This window comes from Phocoena phocoena, chromosome 13 (genome assembly GCF_963924675.1).
Source record: "Phocoena phocoena chromosome 13, mPhoPho1.1, whole genome shotgun sequence".
NCBI classification, from domain to species: Eukaryota; Metazoa; Chordata; class Mammalia; order Artiodactyla; family Phocoenidae; genus Phocoena; species Phocoena phocoena.
The window spans coordinates 63,679,950-63,703,685 of record NC_089231.1 but is presented as its reverse complement, the minus strand read 5'-3'; the positions used below and the strand labels follow the sequence as shown (position 1 = coordinate 63,703,685).

At 49.9% G+C, this 23,736-nt stretch overlaps 1 protein-coding gene across 1 annotated transcript in view; it reads right to left on the bottom strand.

The window, feature by feature from the left end:
• The window catches only part of HIRA (histone cell cycle regulator), a 58,899-nt gene that overhangs the window by 28,058 nt on the left and 7,105 nt on the right, over nucleotides 1-23,736 (bottom strand). The window contains exons 5-14 of the mRNA XM_065889632.1: nucleotides 21,804-21,899; nucleotides 20,631-20,791; nucleotides 18,776-18,943; nucleotides 18,178-18,291; nucleotides 16,377-16,447; nucleotides 15,706-15,811; nucleotides 13,653-13,868; nucleotides 12,711-12,796; nucleotides 6,258-6,455; nucleotides 4,450-4,611 (exon numbers count right to left, since the gene is read on the bottom strand). Of these exons, the coding sequence (XP_065745704.1) occupies nucleotides 4,450-4,611; nucleotides 6,258-6,455; nucleotides 12,711-12,796; nucleotides 13,653-13,868; nucleotides 15,706-15,811; nucleotides 16,377-16,447; nucleotides 18,178-18,291; nucleotides 18,776-18,943; nucleotides 20,631-20,791; nucleotides 21,804-21,899 (1,378 nt within the window). The remainder of the gene's footprint in view (nucleotides 1-4,449; nucleotides 4,612-6,257; nucleotides 6,456-12,710; nucleotides 12,797-13,652; nucleotides 13,869-15,705; nucleotides 15,812-16,376; nucleotides 16,448-18,177; nucleotides 18,292-18,775; nucleotides 18,944-20,630; nucleotides 20,792-21,803; nucleotides 21,900-23,736) is intronic.

Genomic DNA, 23,736 nt, shown 5'->3' with positions numbered 1-23,736 from the left:
AACCGTGATGTCCTTCAATGGGGGAATGCTTAAACTGTGGTACATACAAACTATGTGCATCCATACAATGGGACAAGATCTGTTAATAAAAAGAAATAAGCTATCAAATCATGAAAATGCACGGAAGAACCTTAAATGGATATTACTAAGTAAAAGACACCCATTTGAAAAGGCTAGGTACAGTATGTTTCCAATTATATCACATTCTAGGAAAGGCAAAACTGTAGAGACAGTAAAAAGATCAGTGGTTTTCAGGTATTCGGGGAGGACAGAGGGAGGGATAAACAGCTGAAGCAAGAGGGATGTTCAGGAGGTGAACTTACTGTGCCTGATACCAGACCCTCCTGCTGCCTCAGAAGCAGGAAGCTTGGCCCTAAGTGAATACTCACTCACTGCCACTTTCTTATTTTTTTGGGTTTTTGATTCTTTTATTTATTCACTGCCTTTTCAAGGGAGAAGCTGAGAATGGCAAACTTGATGAGCCCTTATTCTATAGTTCCTGCTGGAGCTGTATGTGTGGCTGAAAGGCCTTATGAGATGTGGGTAACACAGCTACTGAGGGACAATCTCTGGTGGCATCGGGCCCAGGTCATGCATCAAGACTTTGCCCTCTAGCAGCCTGATTCAAGGGGTAGCCTCTGCACTTCTCAAAGCAGGGTCTGCACTCCCTGAGAGCTAGGAACTGACAACGAAAAGGGCCATGGAGACCTACAAGGTGAACATCTTCCCTCAGTGAACGGAAGGAATTCCTAGCTATGGTGCCCTGTGGTTTCACTAAGGTGGAGATTGTGTTTTATTCTGGCTATTCAGAGCTCACTCCATTTCCAAAACTGAGATTTCAATACTTGCTTAAGCCTATGAAACATCGGCCACTCCCTCTTGACCAATGCCCCACAGCCCGCCCTCTTTGGGGAACTCCTGTTAGGTGCACGCAGACCCTACCCTCTGCCCTCCAGACACTCCTCCTTGGGCTCCACCTCTTCACCTCTGCAGCACCCAGGCCATTTCCTCAGATCAAATGCGCTCCTCAGCTGGGCCTCCTCTGCTGTCAAATATGCCCACTGAGGTTTTTTTTTTTTTGGACACATGGCTTGCAGGATCTTAGTTCCCCGACCAGGTATTGAAACCTGGGCCTCTGGCAGTGAAAGTACTGAGTCCTAACCACTGGACCGCCAGGGAATTCCCTCCGCTGACTCTTCAATTGCAATGATTATTATTTTTCTTTTCCAAAAGTATTTTTGGGTTCATTTCCAAATCTATCTGGTCTTTTTGATGGTGTATTATTTCTTACTCAGCTATAATTCACATACTATAAAAGTCACCATTTTAAAGTATAGAATTGAGTAGTTTTTAGTATATTCATAAGGCCATCAATCATCACCGCTAAGCCTTGAGCACTTTCATAATCCCCAAAAGAAACTTTGTATCCATCAGCACTCACCCCATCCTGCCCTGGCAACCACTAATCTACTTTCTGTCTCCATAGATTTGCCTATTCCGGAATTAAATATAAATGGAATCATATAACATGTGGTCCTTTGTGACTGGCTTCTTTCACTTAGCATAATGTTGTCAAGGATTTTCCCCTGTTGTGGCATGTATAAGCATTCCATTCCTTTTTATTGCCAAATAATATTATTGATATATTGTATGGATGTACCACATTTTAAAAATCCATTCATCAATTGACGGACATTTGGGATATTTCCACTTTTTTGCTATTATGAATAATACGGATATGAACTTTTTTTTTGGCTGTATTGGGTCTTCATTGTGGCATGTGGATCTTTCATTGCAGCATGCAGGCTTCTCTCTAGTTGTGGTGTGCAGGCTCAGTATTTGCGGCAAATGGGCTCTCTAATTGCGGCACTCAGGCTTAGTTGCCCTGCAGGATGTGGGATCTTAGTTGCCCGACAAGGGATCAAACCCATGTCCCCTGCATTGGAAGGTGGATTCTTAACCACTGGACCACCAGGGAAGTCCCCTGATATGAACTTTTGTGTACAAGTTTTTACATGAATACGTTTTCAATTCTCTTCGGTATCTACCTAGGTGTGGGATTGCTGGCTCAGACAGTAACTCTATTTTAACCATTTATGGAAACGCCAGATTGTCCTCTAAACCAGCTGAACCATTTTACAATCCCACCAGAATCTATGAGGGTCCTGATTTCTCCCCATCCTCACTAACACTTCTTATTATCTGACTTTCTGATCATGGATCCTAGTGGGTGCAAAGTGGTAGTTCACTGTAGTTTTGGTTTGCATTTCTCTGACGACTAATGATGTTGAATGTCTTTTTATGTGCTTATGGTTGTTTGTGTATCTTCTTTGGAGAAATGTCTATTTAAATCCTTTGTCCATTTAAAAACTGGGTTATTACTCTTTTTACTGTTGAGCTATAAGAGCTCTTCACTCAGATGTGATTTGCAAATATTTTCTCCCATTTAGTAGGTTGTCCTTCCATTCTGCTGACAGTGCTCTTTGAAGCACAAAACTTTTAAGTTTTGATCATGCCCAATTTTTCTATTTTTTCTTTAGTTGCTTTAGGTGTCACATCTAAGAAACAGTTTTCTAATCCAAGGTCACATCTATGTTTTCTTCTAAGAGTTTTACAGTTTAACTCTTACATTTAGTTCTTCAATCCATTTTAATTTTTATACATGGGATAGTATACGAATCTTTCCTCACATTTTCTTTATCTTTCTTGTCTTTGACCATCTTACGCGTGTTTATTTTACAGCCACCATCTGACAATCTACCATCAGAGGTACAGAGGTCTACACCTTCTGCTCCTGACACGCGTGGATGATCAGGGTTTCTTCACGGGCTTTGTTCCTTTGGATTCTGAGTCATCTCAGGCAGTGTTTCTTTAGTGGGAACACAGTACCCCCTGGGGTCAGGATAGATTTATATTTGCTTTGCCAAGTGCCTCTGGGGTGTCAGTTAAGACTAGAATCTTCTTTTGTGTCCAGTTCTTGGCTTGGTGATTTCCAGATGACAGAGGTAGTGTTAAAGTGACCTCCAATCCACTTGAGGGCAGGCCTGTGGTGACAGCCTCAGGGGAAGACTGTTTTCCTAACTCAGAGGGCAGGCTGAAACATTCAGGCTCTGGCCATGTTCCTATGCTGTCAGTCAGGTTTCTTCTAGTCCCCCTCTCACTGGAGGTACACTTTCTTAAGCAGCTTGACTTCATGCTAGTGTCTTAGGTTCCAATCCCTACGTGGTTCAGCCCTAAGGCCCTGTCTCAAATCTGTGTGGCCATTAAAACTCAAGGTCCTTGTTCACCAGGCCAGTAACCTCCTGGCCTAACACCCACGGCTCTGGTTGTTTTGTTCACTCTTAGATTTTGGCTCCTAGGGACTTCACTTACTTTCTTGTGAACTAGTCACATACTTTAGGGACATGTTACGTTTCATCCAGCATTTCAGAATGTTTAGCAGCAAGGAGGTTTCAGATCCTCTATATTGCTGGGCAGAAAAATTGCTGGGTAAAAAGATCACATGAAACACCTGCATAAAACAGACGTGACCACACTGCAGACCCCACGCCAAAGTCACCGCTGACCTGAAGGGACAGCTGTCCCATGCTGGCTTCTGGGGCCTATTCTCCAAGGACGAATCCCACTCAGACAAGCAGTTTTGAGAACATGGGTGAAGCCCCGGGGACAGTACAGTGTGGCTTTAGCTCGAAGACACCGTCCACGGCAAGGACAGGTCTCGTCCCAGATGCTCCCTCCACTGGGCACCTTCTGGCCATGCGGTTCCTGCGAGAGGCTCTGGCCCACATCCCTGATGTGGCTAATGGTAATGCTGAGCCCAATCACCTTGCAGTGGGTCACAGCTCCAGGTTGGCACTCAAGGCCCTGGCCTGTGTGGAGGAAGGTGGCCCGGCCCCCCCTCAGACTCTCCCAGCCTTCGACTTGCTGGACCAGGCAGTGAGCTCCGTGCCACAGCAGGCTCGGCAGGAGGCCCTCCCAGGAGGCAGAGAAGCTCTGTGTCAATAGCAGAGGCTGAAACACTCAGTGTGGCTCCTCAGGAGGACTCCTGCCCCCCCGCCCCCATGACTGCTGCCTGTACTCAGGAAGGTGCAGAGGACATGCTGCAGGGGCTCAGAAGCCCGTTGGACCTCACAGAGGCCTCCCCTCCATCACTTTAATTTCAGCTCCCTACCTCCTGGTCAGAGTCTGAGCAGAGGCCAGGACCAGAGCCTTCCACCCTCTGACCATCTCAGCACAGCCTCTGCACCCACCAGCCCTCGTGCCTCTGCCCTTTGGTCCCCCACCCCCACCCCATGGCTCCGTGAAGCAGCCACACCTTTCTCCTCAGAGTGGTGGCTCCTGAATACAGAGGGACAGAAGTCTGCACCCTCACAGGAAGGCGGACATGGCAATGGCTGGCCCAAGTCTGTACCCTCCCCATCTCTGGGGCCCCATACAGCCACCACCTACCTTTCCATAGCTGTCGGGGTCAAACCGGCCAAGGCAGGAGCCCCCGGCGTGGCTTTGGAGCGCTCCGTGAATCGGGAGTCGAACGCTTTCATAGGTTCGATCTTGGACGGGGTTGTGAGGATGGAGGGGGACGGTGCAGCGGGAGCAGAGGCCGCATTCACGCTGGGGGTGGGGTGGAGACGGAAGGCCACATCAGCACAACCCACTGAGGATCCGGGAGTCCGGGATTTGTGGGGCTTGGAGCCAAGTGAATGGGGCACAAATATCAAACTTCCATAAATAATTTCAAGACGTAATCGACTATTGCCAACTTTCTTTAATACCTTCACATATTAAAGTTCTGGGAGTTTGGCTTTCTGAGAAGACTGTGAGCAAATGCTCTCACACCCATACCACTTTAGTGTTCTCAGAGCTTCTGGGGGTAGCACGAGGCCTCAATAGCGGTTCCTACAACCCCCTTTTCCTCACCATAGAGCTCTGTCTCCACAACCTGAATACAGCAGCTCCACCCAACCTGCTCTGACCACCAGCTCTGACCACGGTCTCACAGGGACAATCACACACCCTTTATGCTCTCCTCCAAGTGCTCCCTGTGTCTCTGACTCCACAGAGGAAAGGGAGCTCAGGCTGGAGCTTGCCAGCTCCGTTGTCCCAGCACATCCCACACGCTAGGTCAAAGTCATGGGGCCTCCTCTGCCCACATCCGGGCTAACTGCCCTCCCCGCCGCTGGACCCCAGGCCAGATGCCCGCAGGCACCTGTATGACCCTCCCCTCCTCTCCTGGGACCTGCATGGCCAACTGCTGAACATTTTGCAAACCTGGCATTCTGTCCTTCCCCAGACACCCCTCCTCCCAATGCTCTGCTTCCTGACTGGTCTTGCTGCTCCATACCCTTCTCTTCCCTCAAGGGAGAGGGGACACTCGAAGCCTGGCGCATGCCTTCACAGCCATGACACCACAGGCAGGAGCTGTGATAATGCGCGGCCCTGTCCCTGGTGATGGAGGGTCACGTTGACAGTGTCAGTTGTGTGCCAGTGCAGCAGCTAAACTTGGGCCCCACTGTTGGTCGTTTCCTAAGGTGCAAGTCCCAGCGCCTGTGTGTCCACTCCAGGGAGAAGCCAGCCTTCCTCCCCTTGCCCACCACTCTTCAGGCTCCAGGCCTCTGCTCTCGCTGTTGCCCCTACTCCCCAGCCCCGTCCCCTGGATCAGCCTAATTGAGAAGCCTTCCTGAGACCTGCCTGCCAAGGCCCTCAGAGGATCAGCCCTGCACCCCTGTGGCTACCTCTTCCCCTACCAGCCTAGATCCTCCCCGGAGATGAGGACCCACCAATCAACCCCTGCAGATGTCGGGCCTGGCACAGCTTGTCACTCAGAGCAGGCGCTGGGCAAATGGCTCATGGCTCTTAGTCATGCTCCTCTGGTCCTTTCAGACTTCTAGTTTGGTTTCCAGGTGATGGCCAGTGAAGACAATGGGCTCCCCGAGCAAATGTATTCTGAGTGTAAGGGGAGTCTGTGCCATGGCACATGAGCAGGCCGGCCGAAGGTGGGCTGGCCCCGTGACAGGTGACGTGTCACGGGCCAGTTGCCACCCTTAGTATTCCCATCCTGGGACTGCATCTTCCCGCAGGACATGAAGTCCTCAGGGCCCTAATCATCAGACTCTCCTGATCAAGGCTCCCTTCTGAGCAGGCCCTCATCTGAAACCAAGCACCTGCCTCTTTTCTTTACTGAAGAGGCCACGAAGTGTCCCTGGAACTGTCCAAACCGCACTTGCCCAGGTACAGGACCAAGCTTGGCACCTACTCACCTGTCCTTACTGACAGAATCACCCGCAGGCCTGGTGCCGGTCGCCGCCACAGGCTCTGTGGAAGGCTTCGAGGTGCCGAAGGGGACGGGGGTGTTGGAGTCCAGCGGCAGCAGCTGCGGGCTGCTGTGAGAGGTGAGCATGGTGCCTGCCAGGGAACCCGAGAGCGGGATGCTGTTGAAGAAGGCCGTGGAGAAGTCCCTGTTGTCGAGAAGGAGAAAAGTCAGCCTTGGACGCTGAGCACCATGTTGAGTACTTACACATCCTAAGCAAATTTTTTTCTGGGTCCAATGGCGATGTATTTTCATGGCAGAATTTCTATGCAAGTTACAGAAAAGTAAAAAGGAAATTAAAATCACTCCATACACGACATTTAATTAGATCTAAGATGAACTGGTACTTTATATACCACTAAGAAAGAAAAAAACTGTGACTGATTATAACTGTCAGGTGTCACTGATAAGATGCACTCTGATCTCAAGAGGTGTTACCACGTGCAAATGTGTCTTGGGGCTGGGGAAACACAGTGCACAGAGTGGGCCTCCCTTTCATTATGGGCAGTGTGGATGTGCCATGGTTCACCCAACCAGCCTCTCGTGAGGAACAGCTGGACGGTTTCCCGGTGTTTCTGTAACAAACACTGCAGTGTGCCGGCTGAGGGCCCTGGGTATCATGGCTCAGCCATGCACAGGCTCTGAGGCCTTGGGCACCTCAGCCACCATGTCTGCAAAAGAGATGACAGGACCCTCCCCACGAGGCTGCTGTCTGGACTAACGTACTTCCTGTATCGCATGACACGGGGCACACACAGAGACGCCTGCTGTTGTAACTGTCATCCCACTTGTTTCATACGTTACGTGGGATAAATTCCTAGAAGGAACTGCAGCAGCAAATGGAATGTTCATCGATGATTTTGGATAAATAGTTCTCAAGGGTCCTGCTTTGAGGTTCACCTCACAAGCCGTGCGTGGGTACCTATTTCCCCAAACCCTCATCAACAGTTTTATCAACTTTTTTTTTTTTTTTTTTTTTTTTGCGGTACGCAGGCCTCTCACTGTTGTGGCCTCTCCCCTAGCTGCTCCGTGGCATGTGGGATCTTCCCGGATCGGGGCACGAACCCATGTCCCCTGCATCAGCAGGACTCTCAATCACTGCGCCACCAGGGAAGCCCTTTACCAACTTCTTGATACCTGATAATCTGAGAGATGAAAAATAGTATCTTACTACAATTTTAATTTGCCATTATTTTGATGCAAGGTTGAAATTTTTTCATCTAGAAACATCTGATTTCCCTTTTTTGGGAGCTGTTTGTTCATATCTGTCATCCATGGTTCTATTTGGTTATTGGTCTGTATTATTCATTGTAAGACCTATTTACATATTCAAAAATTCCTATATGGACAGGAAATATTTTCTCCAGGATGTTGTGTTTTGAAGACTTTTTTTACCTCTGAGATTATGAAAGTATTCTTCTATGGAATATTCTAAAATTTTAAATAATAAAAAAGTTAAACATTAAAAAAAATCTCTGAGATGTTCAGAATGTTCTCTGCAAAAATTTCTGAGCTGTGCAAAATTTTAATGTGTGAGATAGGGCTCCAAATGTTTTTTTAAATTTATTTTATTGAAGTATAGTTGACTTACAATGTTGTGTTAATTTCTGCTGTACAGCAAGGGGATTCAGTTACACACACATACACACACACACACACACACACACAATTCTCTTCCATTACAGTTTATCATAGGATTCTGAATACAGTTCCCTGTGCTACACAGTAGGACCTTGTTGTTTATCCATCCTATATATAATAGTTTGCATCTGCTAATCCCAAACTCCCAATCCATCCCTCCCCCACCACCTCCCCGCTGGCAACCACAAGTCCGCTCTCTATTTCTGTGCATCTATTTCTGTTTTGTAGATAGGTTCATTTGTGTCATATTTTAGATTCCACATGTAAGTGATATCATATGGTATTTGTCTTTCTCTTTCTGACTTACTTTACTTAGTACGACCATCGCTAGGTCCATCCGTGTACCTGCAAATGACATTATTTCATTCTTTTGTATGGCTGAGTAATATTCCATTGTATATAAACCACATCCTCATTATCCATTCATCTGTCAATGGACATTTAGGTTGTTTCCATGTCTCAGCTATTGTGAATAGTGTGCTATGAACATTGGGGTGTATGTATCTTTTTGAATTATTGCTTTCTCCAGATATATGCCCAGGAGTGGGATTGGTGGATCACATGGCAACTCTACTTTAGTTTTTTGAAGAACCTCCATACTATTCTCCATAGTGGCTGCACCAATTTACATTCCCATCAGCAGTGTAGGAGGGTTCACTTTTCTCCCTTTCCAGCATTTGTTACTTGTAGACTTTTTAATCATGGCCATCCTGACCAGTGCGAGGTGGTTCTTCACTGTAGTTTTGATTTGCATTTCTCTAATAATTAGTGGTGTTGAGCATCCTTTCATGTCTCTGTTGGCCATCTGTATGTTTTCTTTGGAGAAATGTCTGTTTAGGTCTTCTGCCCATTTTTCGATTGGGTTTTTTTCTTTTTGTTCTTGTTGTTGTTGTGGCCTCTCCCGTTGCGGAGCACAGGCTCCGGACGCACAGGCCCAGCGGCCATGGCTCACAGGCCCAGCTGCCCTGTGGCATGTGGGATCTGCCCGGACTGGGGTACGAACCCATGTCCCCTGCATCAGCAGGTGGACTCTCAACCACTGCGCCACCAGGGAAGCCCACGATTGGGTTGTTTTTTTTATTACTGAGTTGTATAAGCTGTTTCTGTATTTTTGAAATTAAGCCCTTGTCGGTCACATCATTTGCAAGTATTTTCTCCCAGTTTGTAGGCTGTCTTTTCATTTCGTTCCTGATTTCCTTTGCTGTACAAAAGCTTGTAAGTTTGATTAGGTTCCATTTATCTATTTTTGTTTTTATTTCTTTTTAAAAATAAATTTATTTTTTATTTTTGGCTGTGTTGAGTCTTCGTTGCTGTGTGCGGGCTTTCTCTAGTTGCAGTGAGTGGGGGTTGCTCTTCGTTGTGGTGCATGGGCTTCTCTTGTTGCGGAGCACGGGTTCTAGGTGCGCAGGCTTCAGTAGTTGTGGCACATGGGCTCAGTAGTTGTCGCTTGCAGGCTCTAGAGCTCAGGCTCAGTAGTTATGGCACATGGGTTTAGTTGCTCTGCGGCATGTGGGATCTTCCCGGGCCAGGGCTCAAACCTGTGTCCCTTGCATTGGCAGGCAGATTCTTAACCACTGCACCACCAGGGAAGCCCTTGTGTTTATTTCTATTGCCTTGGGAGACTGACTGAAGAAAACATTGGTACGATTTATCTCAGAGAATTTTTGCCTATGTTCTCTTCTAGGAGTTTATGGTGTCATGTTTTATATTTAAGTCTTTAAGCCATTTTGAGTTATTTTTGTATATGGTGTGAGGCAGTGTTCTAATTTCATTGATTTACATGCGGCTGTGTAGCTTTCTCAACACCACTTGCTGAAGAAACTGTCTTTTCTCCATTGCATATTCTTGTAGGGCTTCAATTTTGTTTCTAGAGAATATCACTTCCTCACGTCATTTATTGAATTAGGTAATGATTCATCACAGATGCAAAACATTACCTTTAAAGTTCTCATAAATATTTGAGTCTATTTCTGAGTTTTCTATTGTATTCCACTGTTCTATTCATGTGTCAGTACCTCACTATTTTAATTATTATAGCTTGTAAGATTTAATTTCTAGTGGGGCTAGTCTTTCCTGATTAATCTTTTCCAGAAATATATTAGCTACTCCTATGTACTTTTTTTTTTTTTTTTCTATGTACTTTTTCACAGAACTTCAGAATCAGTTGTCTGATGCTGAAAACTTCTATGGTTATTTGTATTGGCTCATGTTACATTTATAGGCTGAGGGAGATTTGTCATCTTTATGATACCGAGACATCCTATCTAATAAATGGTATGCATTTCTGTGAATTTTCTTTTAGGTATCTCAGTAGAGTTTAAAATTTTTTCTTCATAAAGATCTCCATTTCTTGTTACATTCTAGGTACTACAGTTGTGAAAGTGATTTCTTCCTTTGCATCTTCTAAAGGTAACTGGTGCTAATTGATCTTGCTATGTTGCACCCACTCATCTCACTGTCTTCTTTTACTGTCTATGGTGGTTTTTCCAGTTGATTCTCTTGCAGATTATACCATCTTTGACTAATGACACATTTACCACCTCCTTTCTAATTTCTTCTTTCTCTTAACTAACCATAGGAGCTGGGATCTCTAGAACAATGTTAAATTACAGTCACAGGTGTAGACATGTGTTCAATTCTTAAATTTAATTTGAAATAAGATAGTTTAACAAGTTTAACAAACATCTATCTGTTCCCATTCAACTGAGTTTTAAATAACAATGATGTTGGGTTTAATAAAAATGCCTCTTAAGCACCTACAGAGATGATCATATAATTTATTTATTTTGATCTACTGACATGTAGGAGTAAATTAAGTTTCCCCAAATCATTTGAAGCATCTCGCTTTCCTGAAATAAATTTTACTTGTTTATAGTGTATTAGCATTTTAACACATGTAACATTCTGTTTGTTATGATTTTATTTAGGATTTTGCATTGACATTTGGAAATAAGATTGATCAGAAATTTATTATATCTTTGTCACATTTTGATTATGAAATTTCAATATTGTGTTCATTAAAAAAAAAGATTTTACAAGCTTTCTTTCCTTTTCAAAGCACTAGAATATTTTCAATAGTATTAGAATGAGCTGTTCTTTAAAAGTTTGTTAGAATTTTCCTGTCAAGCCGTCTTACTCTGGTGGCCTTTGATAGGTTAACTGTTTGACAGTGTCCTCTATTTCTTCTATAATAATTCATCTGTACAGATTTTCTTCAATTTTGGTAATTTTTGTTTTCCCCCAAATAATTCACTTTCAAATTTATTTGCAGAGCTCAGCAAAGATGTCTTTCACCCTTTTGATTTATTCTTCATCTTTGATTATTTCCCATTTATGTCTATTTTAAATATGTGCAACTTCTCTTTTCTTTCTTGATTAGATAAGCTAATAATTACCTCTTCCATTGCTACTTGTTTTGACATGGGAATCAAGAGGAAAAAAAAATCAAGTTCTAGTGCCAGAAATATGTGCCCAATGGCAGAAAGCTGGCTCAAGGCCAGGCAGGAAGTCATCTACCACCTCTGCCTCCTCACCAGGTGAGACCTGGAAGGATCCACAGAACAAAAGTGCCACCACCACTTCTACCATCTCTACAAGCCTCATTCTCATAAGCTCTGAAATGTTCAATCACTGTCACATACTTGGTTTCACGTGGTCCTAATAAAGGTGGGCAGGTGGCATTCTCTGCATAGGTTCATAATGGGAAAAAGGTTTGATCAAGGGAAAACCACTCTATGGGAGGAGTCTGGAAGTTGGTTTTGGCTCTACCTGGTCAGGTCACTTCCCTCCAGGTCCTCGGCACTTGCACACCTGACATGAGGAGGCCATCAGCACATCACGTGACTGAAGGTCTCTGCAGACTTCAGGGAAGATTTGGAACAGCTCATGGAGGAACTGGTGGGAAATGCAGAGGACTACTGTGTGTGGTGCCCTGAGTAGACAGGCTGAAACGAGTGAGTCACCTTGATGTTCGGCCTATTCCTCTCACATGGGGCCTTATCATCCTTTGAATCAACATACCTCACTTTGGGGAGAATGACCAATACAAAAGCAAGCCTGATGACAGATGCCAAGAGAAGGACAAATCCAGCTGAATCCACTGTCCCTCTCTGCTCCATCAGGGAAATCTACCCCTCACCCAACAAGTCCACTTCTGGGAAGTGTCCTGAGGGAACAGTCACAGGTGTGCTCAGAGATTCATTTACAATCACAAAACACTGTACAAACTACACGTCCACAGTTAAGGGGCTGGTTAAGTAAATCATGGTGCGTTCACAGGCGGGGCACCTGGACCGTCAGCAAACCAATGCTTCAGAGAGTTATTAAAATGGATGCAAGGTCAAGATACAGGAACAAACAGGAGATACGGACACCAAAACGTTAACAGTGATCGTATCTTTGTGCTTTTACTGTTTTCCACAATGTGTACATATTCCTTTCTTAATCAGAAAGAGAAGGCTATAAAAGTGGAAAGAGAAACAGAAAAAAAAAAAATCAGTCTGACTTTTCTCTCCCTGGTATCTTCAACAAAGCAGGGCCAGCTTCCCCACCCGCCTGCACCACCATCAGGTGTGCACAGGGCTCTGCAGTAGTGCAAGGCTTTGAGGATGCTGGGAAGCTGGAATCAACTCACTTCCAGACTCTGTGGGTGAGGCTGGCCCAAGAGCCTGTGAAGTCCTGGTTATGATAGTGCTACCTGGCGAAAGGAGAGAGGAAGACCTCCCAGAGAAGGCCACAGAAAGCTCGGTGAGTGAACGAGTACCCGGTGTCCAGCTGTGCTATGCAGAGAGGCGTGATTCTCCTCCGACCATCTGCCGTCCGAGTCTCAACTTGTTTCTTTAAAAGATTCTGGCAAAGTAGAGAAACATAAAGGAATGGAAACATTTCTGAATCTCCAAATACCAACAAATAAGACTTCTAATGAAATGTATTCTAACTCCTCTGTGGCCTTTCAGATACAACTAAACTAAGGCACTCATCAAAGAATAAGCGTTTTTATCAGGGTGTGTGCTCGACAGTAAGGCATCAAGGACAGACGCTCCCAGGTGAACCAGCTCCAACATCTTCCTTTCTATCTCCAATTCCCACCTGGCCAGGTTCCTGGAGCGGTGAGCACATGCCCGGCCAGCCACATGCACCCAGCGGCCATGGGGCTAAACAAGGGAGCTAACAGATGAGACCCCTGTCTCTATGCCACAATTTCAAACTTTCTTTCAATGAAGCCCAGGGTTTGTCACACACTGTGTCTGAACCACCTGGGGAGTGTGACACCCTGCACAAGCTCCAGGAGAGGGTTTTAGCTCCCAACATCTGTCCTGTTCCCTTCCCATCTCCACCCCGACCCCCCAAGGAAACATGGGCTTCCAGAGGAAGAAGGGGGAGTCAACAGATGTCTCTTGAGGGCAGAGCCTGAAACCCACTTTTCTCAGTATCTCAAATCTCCTAGAAAGGCTAGAGGTGAGGTTTGAAGTTCCCCCAAAGGATGCTCTCCTCTGGATCTCCTTGGGGCGGGGCTTTTGATAAGGTGCCCTGGGCCCCGCTGCTGCCACATGCAGACAAGGGCAACAAGGCCAAGTGGCCCCCTGCTGGCTCCCAGCTCCCTGCCCATGTCTGTGCACTGTTTAGATGGCCTCTTGCCCTCCTGGCCTTGTGCCGCCCCTGGGCACGTGCCTGTGTCCTCAGTGCCGCTGGGCCCAGCCCTCACCTTCCTGATGTCCTCCAGACTCTCCCCGTTGACGACGCCAGCAACCGAGGTAGTGGAGCCTGTCTCTCTGGCCGCAGAGCCCTTCTGGTCCAGCTGCTGCTGCTGCTGCCTCCGCTGGTACTTGAGCATCTCAGGGTTCTCGATGACGGCGGTGGAGAGCTGGGTCTCGGTCATGATGGCCAAACTCTTGCCGTAGGTGGACTGATGGATGCGGCTCTAGAGAAGGCAGAGAGAGAGAAGTGCAACAAACTGGCCGGGACACTGCCCACCAGTGGGCAAGCTGCGTGCTGGCCCCCGGCTCAGAGCGAGAGACCCCTGGGCAGGGCCCCAGAGCCCTGGACGCTGGCTCTCTTGAAACCTCCCACCCTGTTTGCCTGTTTAGATGACTTAGGAGAGGCCTTGTACCCTCCCTCGATGTTTACAGCCTTCAGGGATGAAAGTAGATGCGTAACCCTCAGGAAAATACCTACAGCAGGTCTGGTGCAGAACAAACAGCAACAAACATTTGCTGAACTGAAATTACGACATTCAAATTACTAATGTAAGGCTATTAAATCACTCCAAGGACCCCAAACGCTTCTTGGGAATCAGACACTGAAACCCAGAGCTGCTTTCCTTGCTCCAGCTGCAGCCATATGCTCCACGTGGCCGGAGGTCGCCATGGGGCCGCTAACAGAGCCCCTGAGAGCAAGGAAAGGCCTGGCACGCAGGCCTAGGGGAACCCTTCTCTGCCCGCATTGCCCCCAACATGTCCTGACCCTTCCGAGTAGGGCCAGCGCCACCTTCCCTGGTCTCGGCAGCCCTGTGCCACAAGCCAGGCTGTGTGAGGGCAGGGACGGTGGCCCCAGCACACTGGAGTGGCCAGTGTGACGAGGAGCAGACTTGCACATGGTGTGCTAACGACCAAAGCAGAGGTCAGTAGGACACCTTCCTCACAGGAAGGATACTGGGCGGGCAGCTTTGGGGCCCACTCCGTAGGACCTGGAGTGCCTGCCTGTGGCCAAAACTCCCTCCCCGGCACCCCTGGAATCTCAAGGCAGGATTCGGAGTTCGGCCCTACTGTTCCTCAAATGCAGGGGCCCTGCCTGCATCCAAGACAGGTTACGACTCTCTAAGGAGAGGGGAGGTCACCTGACGACAGTGACTGGTGGAGGGAAGAGCTGGGGCTGCGGACACACTTGTCCCCCCACTGACAAGTGACCGTGGGTGCCAGGCCAGTCCACTGTGGTGAGCGAGGCCGACTCTGAAGCCCAAGGGGTAACATTGTAGTGGGGGTCCCCACAGAAGCCTAAGAGGGGTCTCCCAGCAGCAATGGCACCCTGAGGGGAGAGCTGCCGCCTGCCCTGGGCTCTCGGAGCCTCTTGCCCCCACATACTGGTGTGGGCCCACTTGCGGGAAGGCAGGCTCCTAGTCTGAGGCAGGGAAAGTAGTGCCTGTCACCAAGTCCCTGAGGATGAGCACTGGCCACGCTGTCCTGGGCAGAGCATGGCGGAGAGGAGGCCTGGCCCCAAGGCTGCGGATGGGCTCATGCTTCCACTCTCAGACCTCAGGGTCACATGCTATTCTCCTCAGTGAAATAGGACCAGTCCTGCCTGGAGGGGTTTTGTGTAATTTAAGTGAAGAAACGTGGCCCTGGTTCTGGCACACAGTAAGTGCTAGGAAAGGACTGCTAACATTGTTGTAACTGCTGACCCGAGGCCAGTACGTTAGCGAAGGACAATGGAGAAGGGACGTGAGCAGCCCTGGCAGCCACTCCCACTCTCCCAGCGTGAACACCTCCCAGGGTGGCTATCAGCTCAAGAGGAGATGCCCGGGTTTACTCAATTCTATTTTCCGCAAGATGTTATGGAAAAACCCAAAGGAATTTTTTGGCCAACCCAATAGAATGGATTTCTGACATGAATAGAGGTTCATTTTAAATTAAATCTCTCTTGTAGAGAAGACGAGGATTGTAATATACAAGAGGCAAAGGACCAGGAATGCTTCAGGAAACAATGTGTCTGTGTAGGTCACAGGAGGAGGTCCCTCAGAGCCGCCATGGCCGTGCTCCTACCTTCTCTTCCTCGCTCAGGGGGTCTCCGAGCTCGTCCTGGGAGAAATCCAGGAACGCCACAGAGCCGTCCATGGAGCACACCAGGATGCCCAGCCCGTTCAGAGTCCTGGAAAAGATGGCCATCAGCAGCCAGGCGCAAGCCCTGCGGTGCTCGCCCGCCACAGAGTGGCCCGGGGGAGGCAGAGTCTCGGGAGAGGCCCCCACGCGCTCATGGGGAGGCAGAGTTCGGGGCGACATTCCCATTCTACAGAGCTCTGGGCCCTTTAGTTCTCAGCACAAGTACAGAGTATCTCTCACCCTGTGCTTTGTAAGAGTTTCATGTTCATTTAGCTCATTTTTGAAACCATTAAAAAACAACTGCGAGGGAGTGCACATTTAAATGAGGTCGCTGAGAGGCATGAAACAAGCGGCTTCCACAGCCGCACTACTCTGATTCAGGCAGCGACAGAGCCAAGTGCAACCAGGATCATGCACTCTCCTTCCCAGACGAACACCAGTCTGTCTGAGCAGGGGTTTCCAGTAGGGCCAGGAGCACAGCACCCTGGAGTCTGTCCTGGCTGCGACACCTGGGATCCTGGCTGCCCAACCCTAATCACACCCAGGAGGCCTTGAGCTCCAACATGTGGCTCCTCCTTTCCTAGACCAAGCCTCGAATCGAGAATCCATCTTACCAGGAAATGTCCATGATGGATTTGTCAAACAGCTCATGGATGACAACCAAAGGCCGTTTTAGACACGTGAGCTGGAAGGAAAGGGCGGCAAAGGTTAGTGAATGAATGAGGCCCTCTGTGTCCACTCTGCTCAGCTGCCGCCACCAGACCCAGAAGGCTTGGTCTGAGCTGTGCTGACACGTAGGGTGTCTTCAGCTCTACTCAGACAGCCACCACCGAGACTCTGGAACCCACGCCCGCCAAAGACACGTGTGCCAGCATGGGGTCTGCCTCTTCGGGCCTGGCAGGGCAGACAGCTGTATACACACAAGACCAGCAATGGAGGAGGGGGTTCTAGAAGGCCTACTGAACAGGGATGCGATGCCAAGGCCTGGGCAGGGAATGCAGCAGGAAAGGCAGGTCCCAGGACAGGAAAACAGCCTCAGAGAGAACCTAGCACCCCTTCTCAAGGCTCACGTTCAGGTGCATACACATATCCAAGGCTCCATGTGATCAGTGCCACGCACCACACAGGTTCATGCTGCCCTGACCCAGGCCCCAGGGTAGCCACTATTAACACTCTTCCTCTCTTCCGTCTTGGACAAATATTTTATTCTTTAAAGTAAGGCACACGGTTGCCTGCTTTTTCATTTAATGCAGAATGAGTGTGTCATCAACATCCTGTGAAAACCTGTGTCTGGGGACCGTACCCGCTGCCTTCCCCATGTGCATGTGGGTCATCTGGTCCCCTCACGTGGCTGAGCACATGTCCACACTCCCACAGCAGCAGCAGGCATAGCTCTCACACACAGGGCCTGCCTGTCCTGCCCACTGGTCCTGGGCCCCTGGGTGGCGGGCTGGGGTGGGAACACGCCTTGAGGGCAGGAGGCGCTAAGACAGCCCTAGTCCTGAGGTTGGGACTGGAATCTGAGCACCTGGAACCCATGAGAACCTTGCCCCATCCTAGTTCTACTCCCCAAAGAGAACCAGCCTGGCCTTCCTTCCACAGACATGCCTACAGACCCCCCAGAAACCTGGGACCTCTGTCAACACCTGACCTGTCAGTGATGTTTTGGTCAAAGTACCAGGGATGGAGCCCAGGCCCAGGCGAGCCCAGAAGAATGCGCCTGAACCGCCTAGGACGCACGAGGTCCAGGGTCTGAAATGGGGTCATAGGATTGCTCTGTGAGAAGCAACTGTCCTAAATGCAGCCAGAGGATAACCTCCAAATCTACAACTTCAAATCCACACTGCTTATGGGGAAATCAATGATAAGGAATAAACTATTGTTAACGCAACACACACAAAGCTCAACCACTTTACGCCAAGTGAAAAGAACACAAGATGCAAAAAAGTAAACACTGCACGACTCCATTCATATAAAGTCCAGAAACAGGCAAAGCTCATCCATGTGACAGACATCCTTAGTGCTGCTGCCCTGGCTGAGGGGGCGCTGCGGGCAGGGTCCTGACAGGGAAGGGGCAGGGAGCATTCTGGGGCAATAGTTACACGGAAGTAAACACGTCTGACGACAGATGCACTGAGCTGTGTACTTCGGGTAGATCCACTATGGAGGTTCTATATCTACACAAAGTTCTTTTAAAGGAAACCCAACACAATATGCCAACTGTGGCCCTGACTACTGAAGGTATGATCTGGGTCTGGACACAAGAGCTGCTCTGGCTGGGTGGCAGGGTGGCCTCTCCTGGCCAGGCCCAGGTTCAGGGCAGAAACACTCACTGAGCACCACCAGAAGTGGGGGGGTCTCTCCTCTTTCAGGCACCCCCTCCCCACAGAGCACCGAGCTCACAGTAGGGCTCACCCAGACAGAGAGTGAGCGGTCCTTGCTGCCGACAGCACAGCAGCAGTATGGGCAACTGGGCTTTGCAGAACTCCCGTTCTTCTGCTTCTTCTTGAAGATTTTTGGGTTGAATTTCTAAAACCAAGTAACAAGGGTTAATTAGTAATTCATCAAGCATTAAGCACGCACCCTACGCCAAATATGAGACATACCAGGATCCCAGCCCAGCAGGCGTCCCCCAGCCCCGGGCACCGGCACGCGTCATCGCGCTTTCACAGCTACCCAGCAGGCCTTGTGCCGAGGATGACACGTGTCCTAATCAAAGTCTGGTTCTGGTGACATTCATCACGTTAAATAAAATATTAACTTCATATTCATCACGTCCATTTGCCAATAAAGCACATGGGTATGTATTCTATTTTGTATAACTAGTTTAAAATATTGAAACATTAAGTATTTAAAATGAAACAAGAAACTAACAACGTGTGCTGAATCTCAGAGGCCACCATCTCAGTCCAACACATGACCCAGGATGGGGGAGCACGGCACTGCCCAGGTTCTGAGGGTCCCACTTAGGGCGGCGCTGATGGCCAGCCAACCTGAGGCCAAGTGGACTCACCACGACAGTCACAGCTTTCCGGTGCCCGACAAAGTCCATGTTGGTCTTCCAGCCCTCCCGTTCAATGATCTGGGCGGTGGGGCCGGAGTTGTTCATGGCGTGGGCAGACACCAGGTAGTGCCCGTCAGGGGACCAGCTGAGCCGCAACACGTGGGTCGTCCCTCCACACTGCGAGAAACGTCTGTGCTTGAAAGGAGCCCAAGGCCAACTCTGTGACCAAAATTGGCCCCAGGAATCAAACTGAGCTCTGATGTACAAATGCACGATGGTGGAGCACGCCCAAGCTGCTGGCTACACGGCCAGCTTGACTCCAGTCTCTCCGGGTGAGCTGACAGCAGGGCCGTCAGGAGACCGGTAGGGGCGCCATTCTATCCTCCCCCACTGCACGGTGGCACAGGCTGAGGGGACGGCTGGACGGCCACCTCTTTCCACTGTCAACCCTATCTGGGCCAAATCTATCTGACCACAGACCCCTTCTCCTACCCAGCACTGGGGAACCCCACAGGAGGTTTGCAGACCACGTGTTGCTGCAGAGAAAGAGCACTGCTGACCCTCGGAAGCCTGGTCACAAGCCTCTCTCTGCACTGCAGACAGTGACCACCAGGCCCCACCTGCTCTCTGGATCCTGTCTCCTCGCCCAAAGCCTGGTGACGCCACCAGCCAAGGAGAAGAGGTTTGTAAAGTCCATAGAAACCATAAATGGCACAAGAGAAAGGCACTGTTCCCCTGACCCAGGCAGAGGCAGGGCACCTCTTCACACCATGCCTCCTGCAAAGTGAGATGACATTGGCTAAAAGCCAGCCCCTGAAGGTCAAGGTCAGTCCAGGGCAGTCGGAAAGGCTTAGGGGTTAAGATCCAGGCTGCGCAGCCCTTGGGGAAGGCAGGACAGGGCAGGGCCCGAGAGCAGCATGGGGACACACCTGCCTCCACTGCCAGCCAGGTCCAAGCCAAGGTAGGACAGCCCCCCCAGAGGCTGAAGAGTGCTGCCAGCTCCTGCAGGATTCCAAACATTCCTGTCCTGCCCGCGCCCCCCACCCCCCGCAGCCGCCCCAGGAGCCCAGTGGCTTTCCACAAGGCCTGCAGCCCATGTCCTCTCACACTAGGTGGCTGCCAAGGAGGGCAGAACTAAGTGAGGTAAGGACCAGGCTCATGGATCCAGTTCAGGAACTTCTGTGGGTTGGGGGACAGCTGAACATGTGATACCCACTTTTCTCCACAGCCAGCCCTGACCAGTGGGCAGGTGTCTATTCTTCCTGCAAAACTTCGTACTCAAGTCCCTTCCTCCAAGAAGCCCTCTCTGACATGACCACCACCTACCCCCAGCCATTTCTGCCCACTCTGGATAACTCCATCTCAATCCACATTCATTTCCTGTACTCAGGACAGTCGTACACACAGGAGGCACTCAAGAAATGTCCACTGAATAGTGGCGACCTTGAGCTCTGGTCCCACATGAAATCAGAACTCAAATGAGGGAAGAGATGGTAAAATACTACACAAGCCAGTGCAGTCCAAGCTCCAGATGTTTTGCAAACTGGACTGTTAACGCCTTCCACAGGAGCCGGCTGGCCTGCAGAGCGAAGGTCAGCAAGCACGGCCCAGCGCCCTCAGGAAGACACAAGAGCCTCCTCCACCCTCTACGTCCCCCACACCCCAAGGGGCAGCGTGCTGTAAACTCTTCAGCTTTAACACCTACAAGCCTTTTCACTACAAAGGTGGATGTTTAATAGCTTCTGAGAAGTGAACGATTTTCATCACCTGACTCTGGGCTCCCCGACCACGTCTGGACCCCAGGCAGCCCCTGCTCCGTGTGGGAGGCAGAGGGCGGGGGTGGGGGACCTGCCAGGCCTCTTACCTCATCGAAAGGCTTGGTGATGCTGGTCTCTAACTGCCAGTCCAGCGTCCTCCACACCTTCAGGCTGCGGTCGTCGGCTTGAGAGGCAATGTATTTACCAACAGGGTCCCAAGTCAGGCCCTTCACCAGGCCAGAATGGCCTCTCAGAGTAGCTAGGATTTCTGTGAGGACAAATAAGTGAGGTTGGAAAGGCATTACCAAGGGGAAAACAGTGACTCTGTCTAGAAATGGGCCACGGGTCGGCCGGCCAACAGAAGGGGCTTCAGGAGTTGCCCTGGTCAGCCCCACCCCTGGGCACAAGCAGAAGAGTCTGTTCTCACCCAGGAGGTGGGCACCACCCATTTCCCTCCAGCCAAGCTGACATGTGTGGGTTGAGGCTGCACATGCTCTCAGAGGGGCAGGCAGCCAGGGCCAGAGCTGAAATGCGCCGCCTTACCTTGCCGGCAGCCGCAGCCCTGCCCATGATTTCCTTTCCAGACAGGAGCCCGTGCCCATCCGAGCCCTCCCGATGTGACCCTCCCTGGGGGACCGGGCCCTGCACTGAGTGAGTCCTCTGCTCGTCATCACTGAGGACAAAGGGGAGGGAGCTTGGACCCCAGAGAGCTGTAAGCTGAATGACACCCCAGCCACGGTGGCTAGGCAGAGTCCCCAAACACGGTGGAAGCTTATGAAGAGAGCAAGTGACCGGGACCCGAGCCTATGAGAACACGCTCCTGTCACCAGGCAGGGACTAGAAGCATCTCACTGGCTGCAAACTGCAGTGCCATCCCAGGCTCTGCCATCGGTAGGGACTTCAAACACGTTAACAGAAAAACTGATCTGCAAAACTGGATCTAATAGCCTGCTCATGCTCGAGGGCATCACAGAGGAGACGGCTACTGGGCTGAGGCCAGAGCCCGGAGTGGGAGGGCGCACCCTCAAGAGCAGCTGGCTGGGCTCCCAGTGCCAGGGGTCCATCCTCACAGCCTGCAGCAGGGACACCCATGCTGGCACTTGGTTACTATTATTTTTCTTTAATGTAAACTTCTCTTTAAACCTTAAATGTGATTGATAAAGAAGACCTGAGTTACTGACAAGACAGGCTGGCTGCCACCAGCCGAGGAGACCCAGCCCACCCGTTCCAGACACCGCCGGGCAGCCCCACGGAAAGGCCGCCCGGGCACAGGTGCGGACCTGGGAACTTCACTGCGTTCCAGATGACCACGGTGTTGTCCACACTGCACGAGGCCAGCCAGGCGTCATGGGGGGACCACGCTACGTCCATCACATCTGGAAGACAATGGCCAATGGTGAGTCTCTTACCTGGTGGTGGATATGGACACGGCGCAGCTCCACCCTGCCAGCTGGCCAGTCAGCAGCCCCCCGGCGTTCTCACACCTGAGGAGACTTGACCTGGGACCATCATAACTAGACTTTTCCAAACCAACCTGAAGAACTTCCCCACTAAGGTTCTGCAATCAGTCCTAAGATCTGAAGCATCTAACGGCCCCACCTGACTCCCTTCTGACAAAGCACTGAGGGCCTGGCCAAGAGTGTGGCACTCGTGCCACTGCATGGCTGGGTCTGCAGCCCTCGGGCCGGCTGAGCCGCCTTCTCCAACCCTAACCCGGCCTCATCAGAGCGCGGCGTGACAGCCAAGGTCTCCCTGGTTTCTCCAACCTCAGTGCCTGGTGCGGCACCGGGAGTGCGGAGGGATGGCTGGTGAGGTGAACAAACAGAGAGAGCAGCCAGTCAGGAGCCATCTAGTCCTTTGCTCACAGGATGATTTAAATCTTCAGAGTCAGCTCGACAAGACCGCCCACGCGGGCAGCACTGTGATCTCCCGTGTGTGCGCCAGTGCTGAGCACGAGCCTGGGCCCCACTGTCCTGCTCCGCGTTGCGTGGCTGAGGGCACTCGAGACCCGGAACAGACCTAACTCAGCAGTGGACTTGGACCAGGTTCCAGTTCCTCGTGCCCACGTCATTCTGCACACCCCGGGGCGTTTGTTTGAGACGGATGCCGCACCATGGGAACCTGGGCGGAGCACCTGGGCATTTTCATGAGTCTGGATTCTTCACATTTCTACTAGCAGAATGTCCTTTTCAAAAGTCCCTTTTTAGCTTGAGGATTATGATTTTTTTCCCTTCTAACTTATTGAGTACATTTTTACGTTTGAAGTTCCACTTTAATTCGCAAAATGAAGACTGTGCACATTGGTGTGTCTGAAGCTGTCTTCAGGGACTCCTCTGTTCCTACCCCATCTGTTGGGAGGTGATTTGTGCTGGCGGGTCTAACGAGAACGCAGTGTCTGCTAAAGGAGGCACAGGAACCTCTTCTGGGGCTCAGAGCATGGGTGGGATTGGGGGGCAGCCGTGCAAACCACAGACCCCCCTGTGCTTCCTGAGTCCTAGAGCAGAGACATGCTCACCTGGGACTCCAGAAAGGAGACCGGTTTTCTTAGCAATTTCCATGGACTATGGACAATACAGACCTTAGCTGCAAATTCCATCAGTTTACCTTCCTATGCTGTAGAAGGTTTATGTAGTAAAGTCAGTTATTCTCCTTTGTTGTATTTTTAAAAATGATTTCTCTTATTGCTTGTTAACTTTGAAAAAATATTCCCTCTGCTGGAGGTCTAATAAATATTCAATTCCGTTTTCTCTTGCTTTATTTAGAACGTTTCTTTAATACCTGGAATTTATCATGCTGTCTTTAGCTAAGGCTCTACATTACCTTCCTTTCACCCACGAACTGCTGAATGGCTGGTTACCCCGTCATGTGTGGGGAATGAATCTTGCCTTCTGTTATCGGTCATAGGTGCCGCCTTCACAGCACACCAAGCCGTCAGGAGCACTGTAGCCTCCTTCAATGTTGTTAACTTTGTTTGAATGAGTTCTCCCACGTCCTGAGTCATCCTTCCAGACACCCTTTGGAGTCACTGCTGAGTTCTGCAGTAAATCCACACATGTGACATGACTTCCTCCCCAAACCCCAGTTTTGGAGCTTCTGTCTTCAGACCATACAACGCCCTTTCCTTCTCGCCACAGCTCTACACACACCTGAGACCCTCCCTGTCCTTGAAGATGTAAGTTTCTGGTCACTGTCATTCCCGTCATCTCTCCAGCA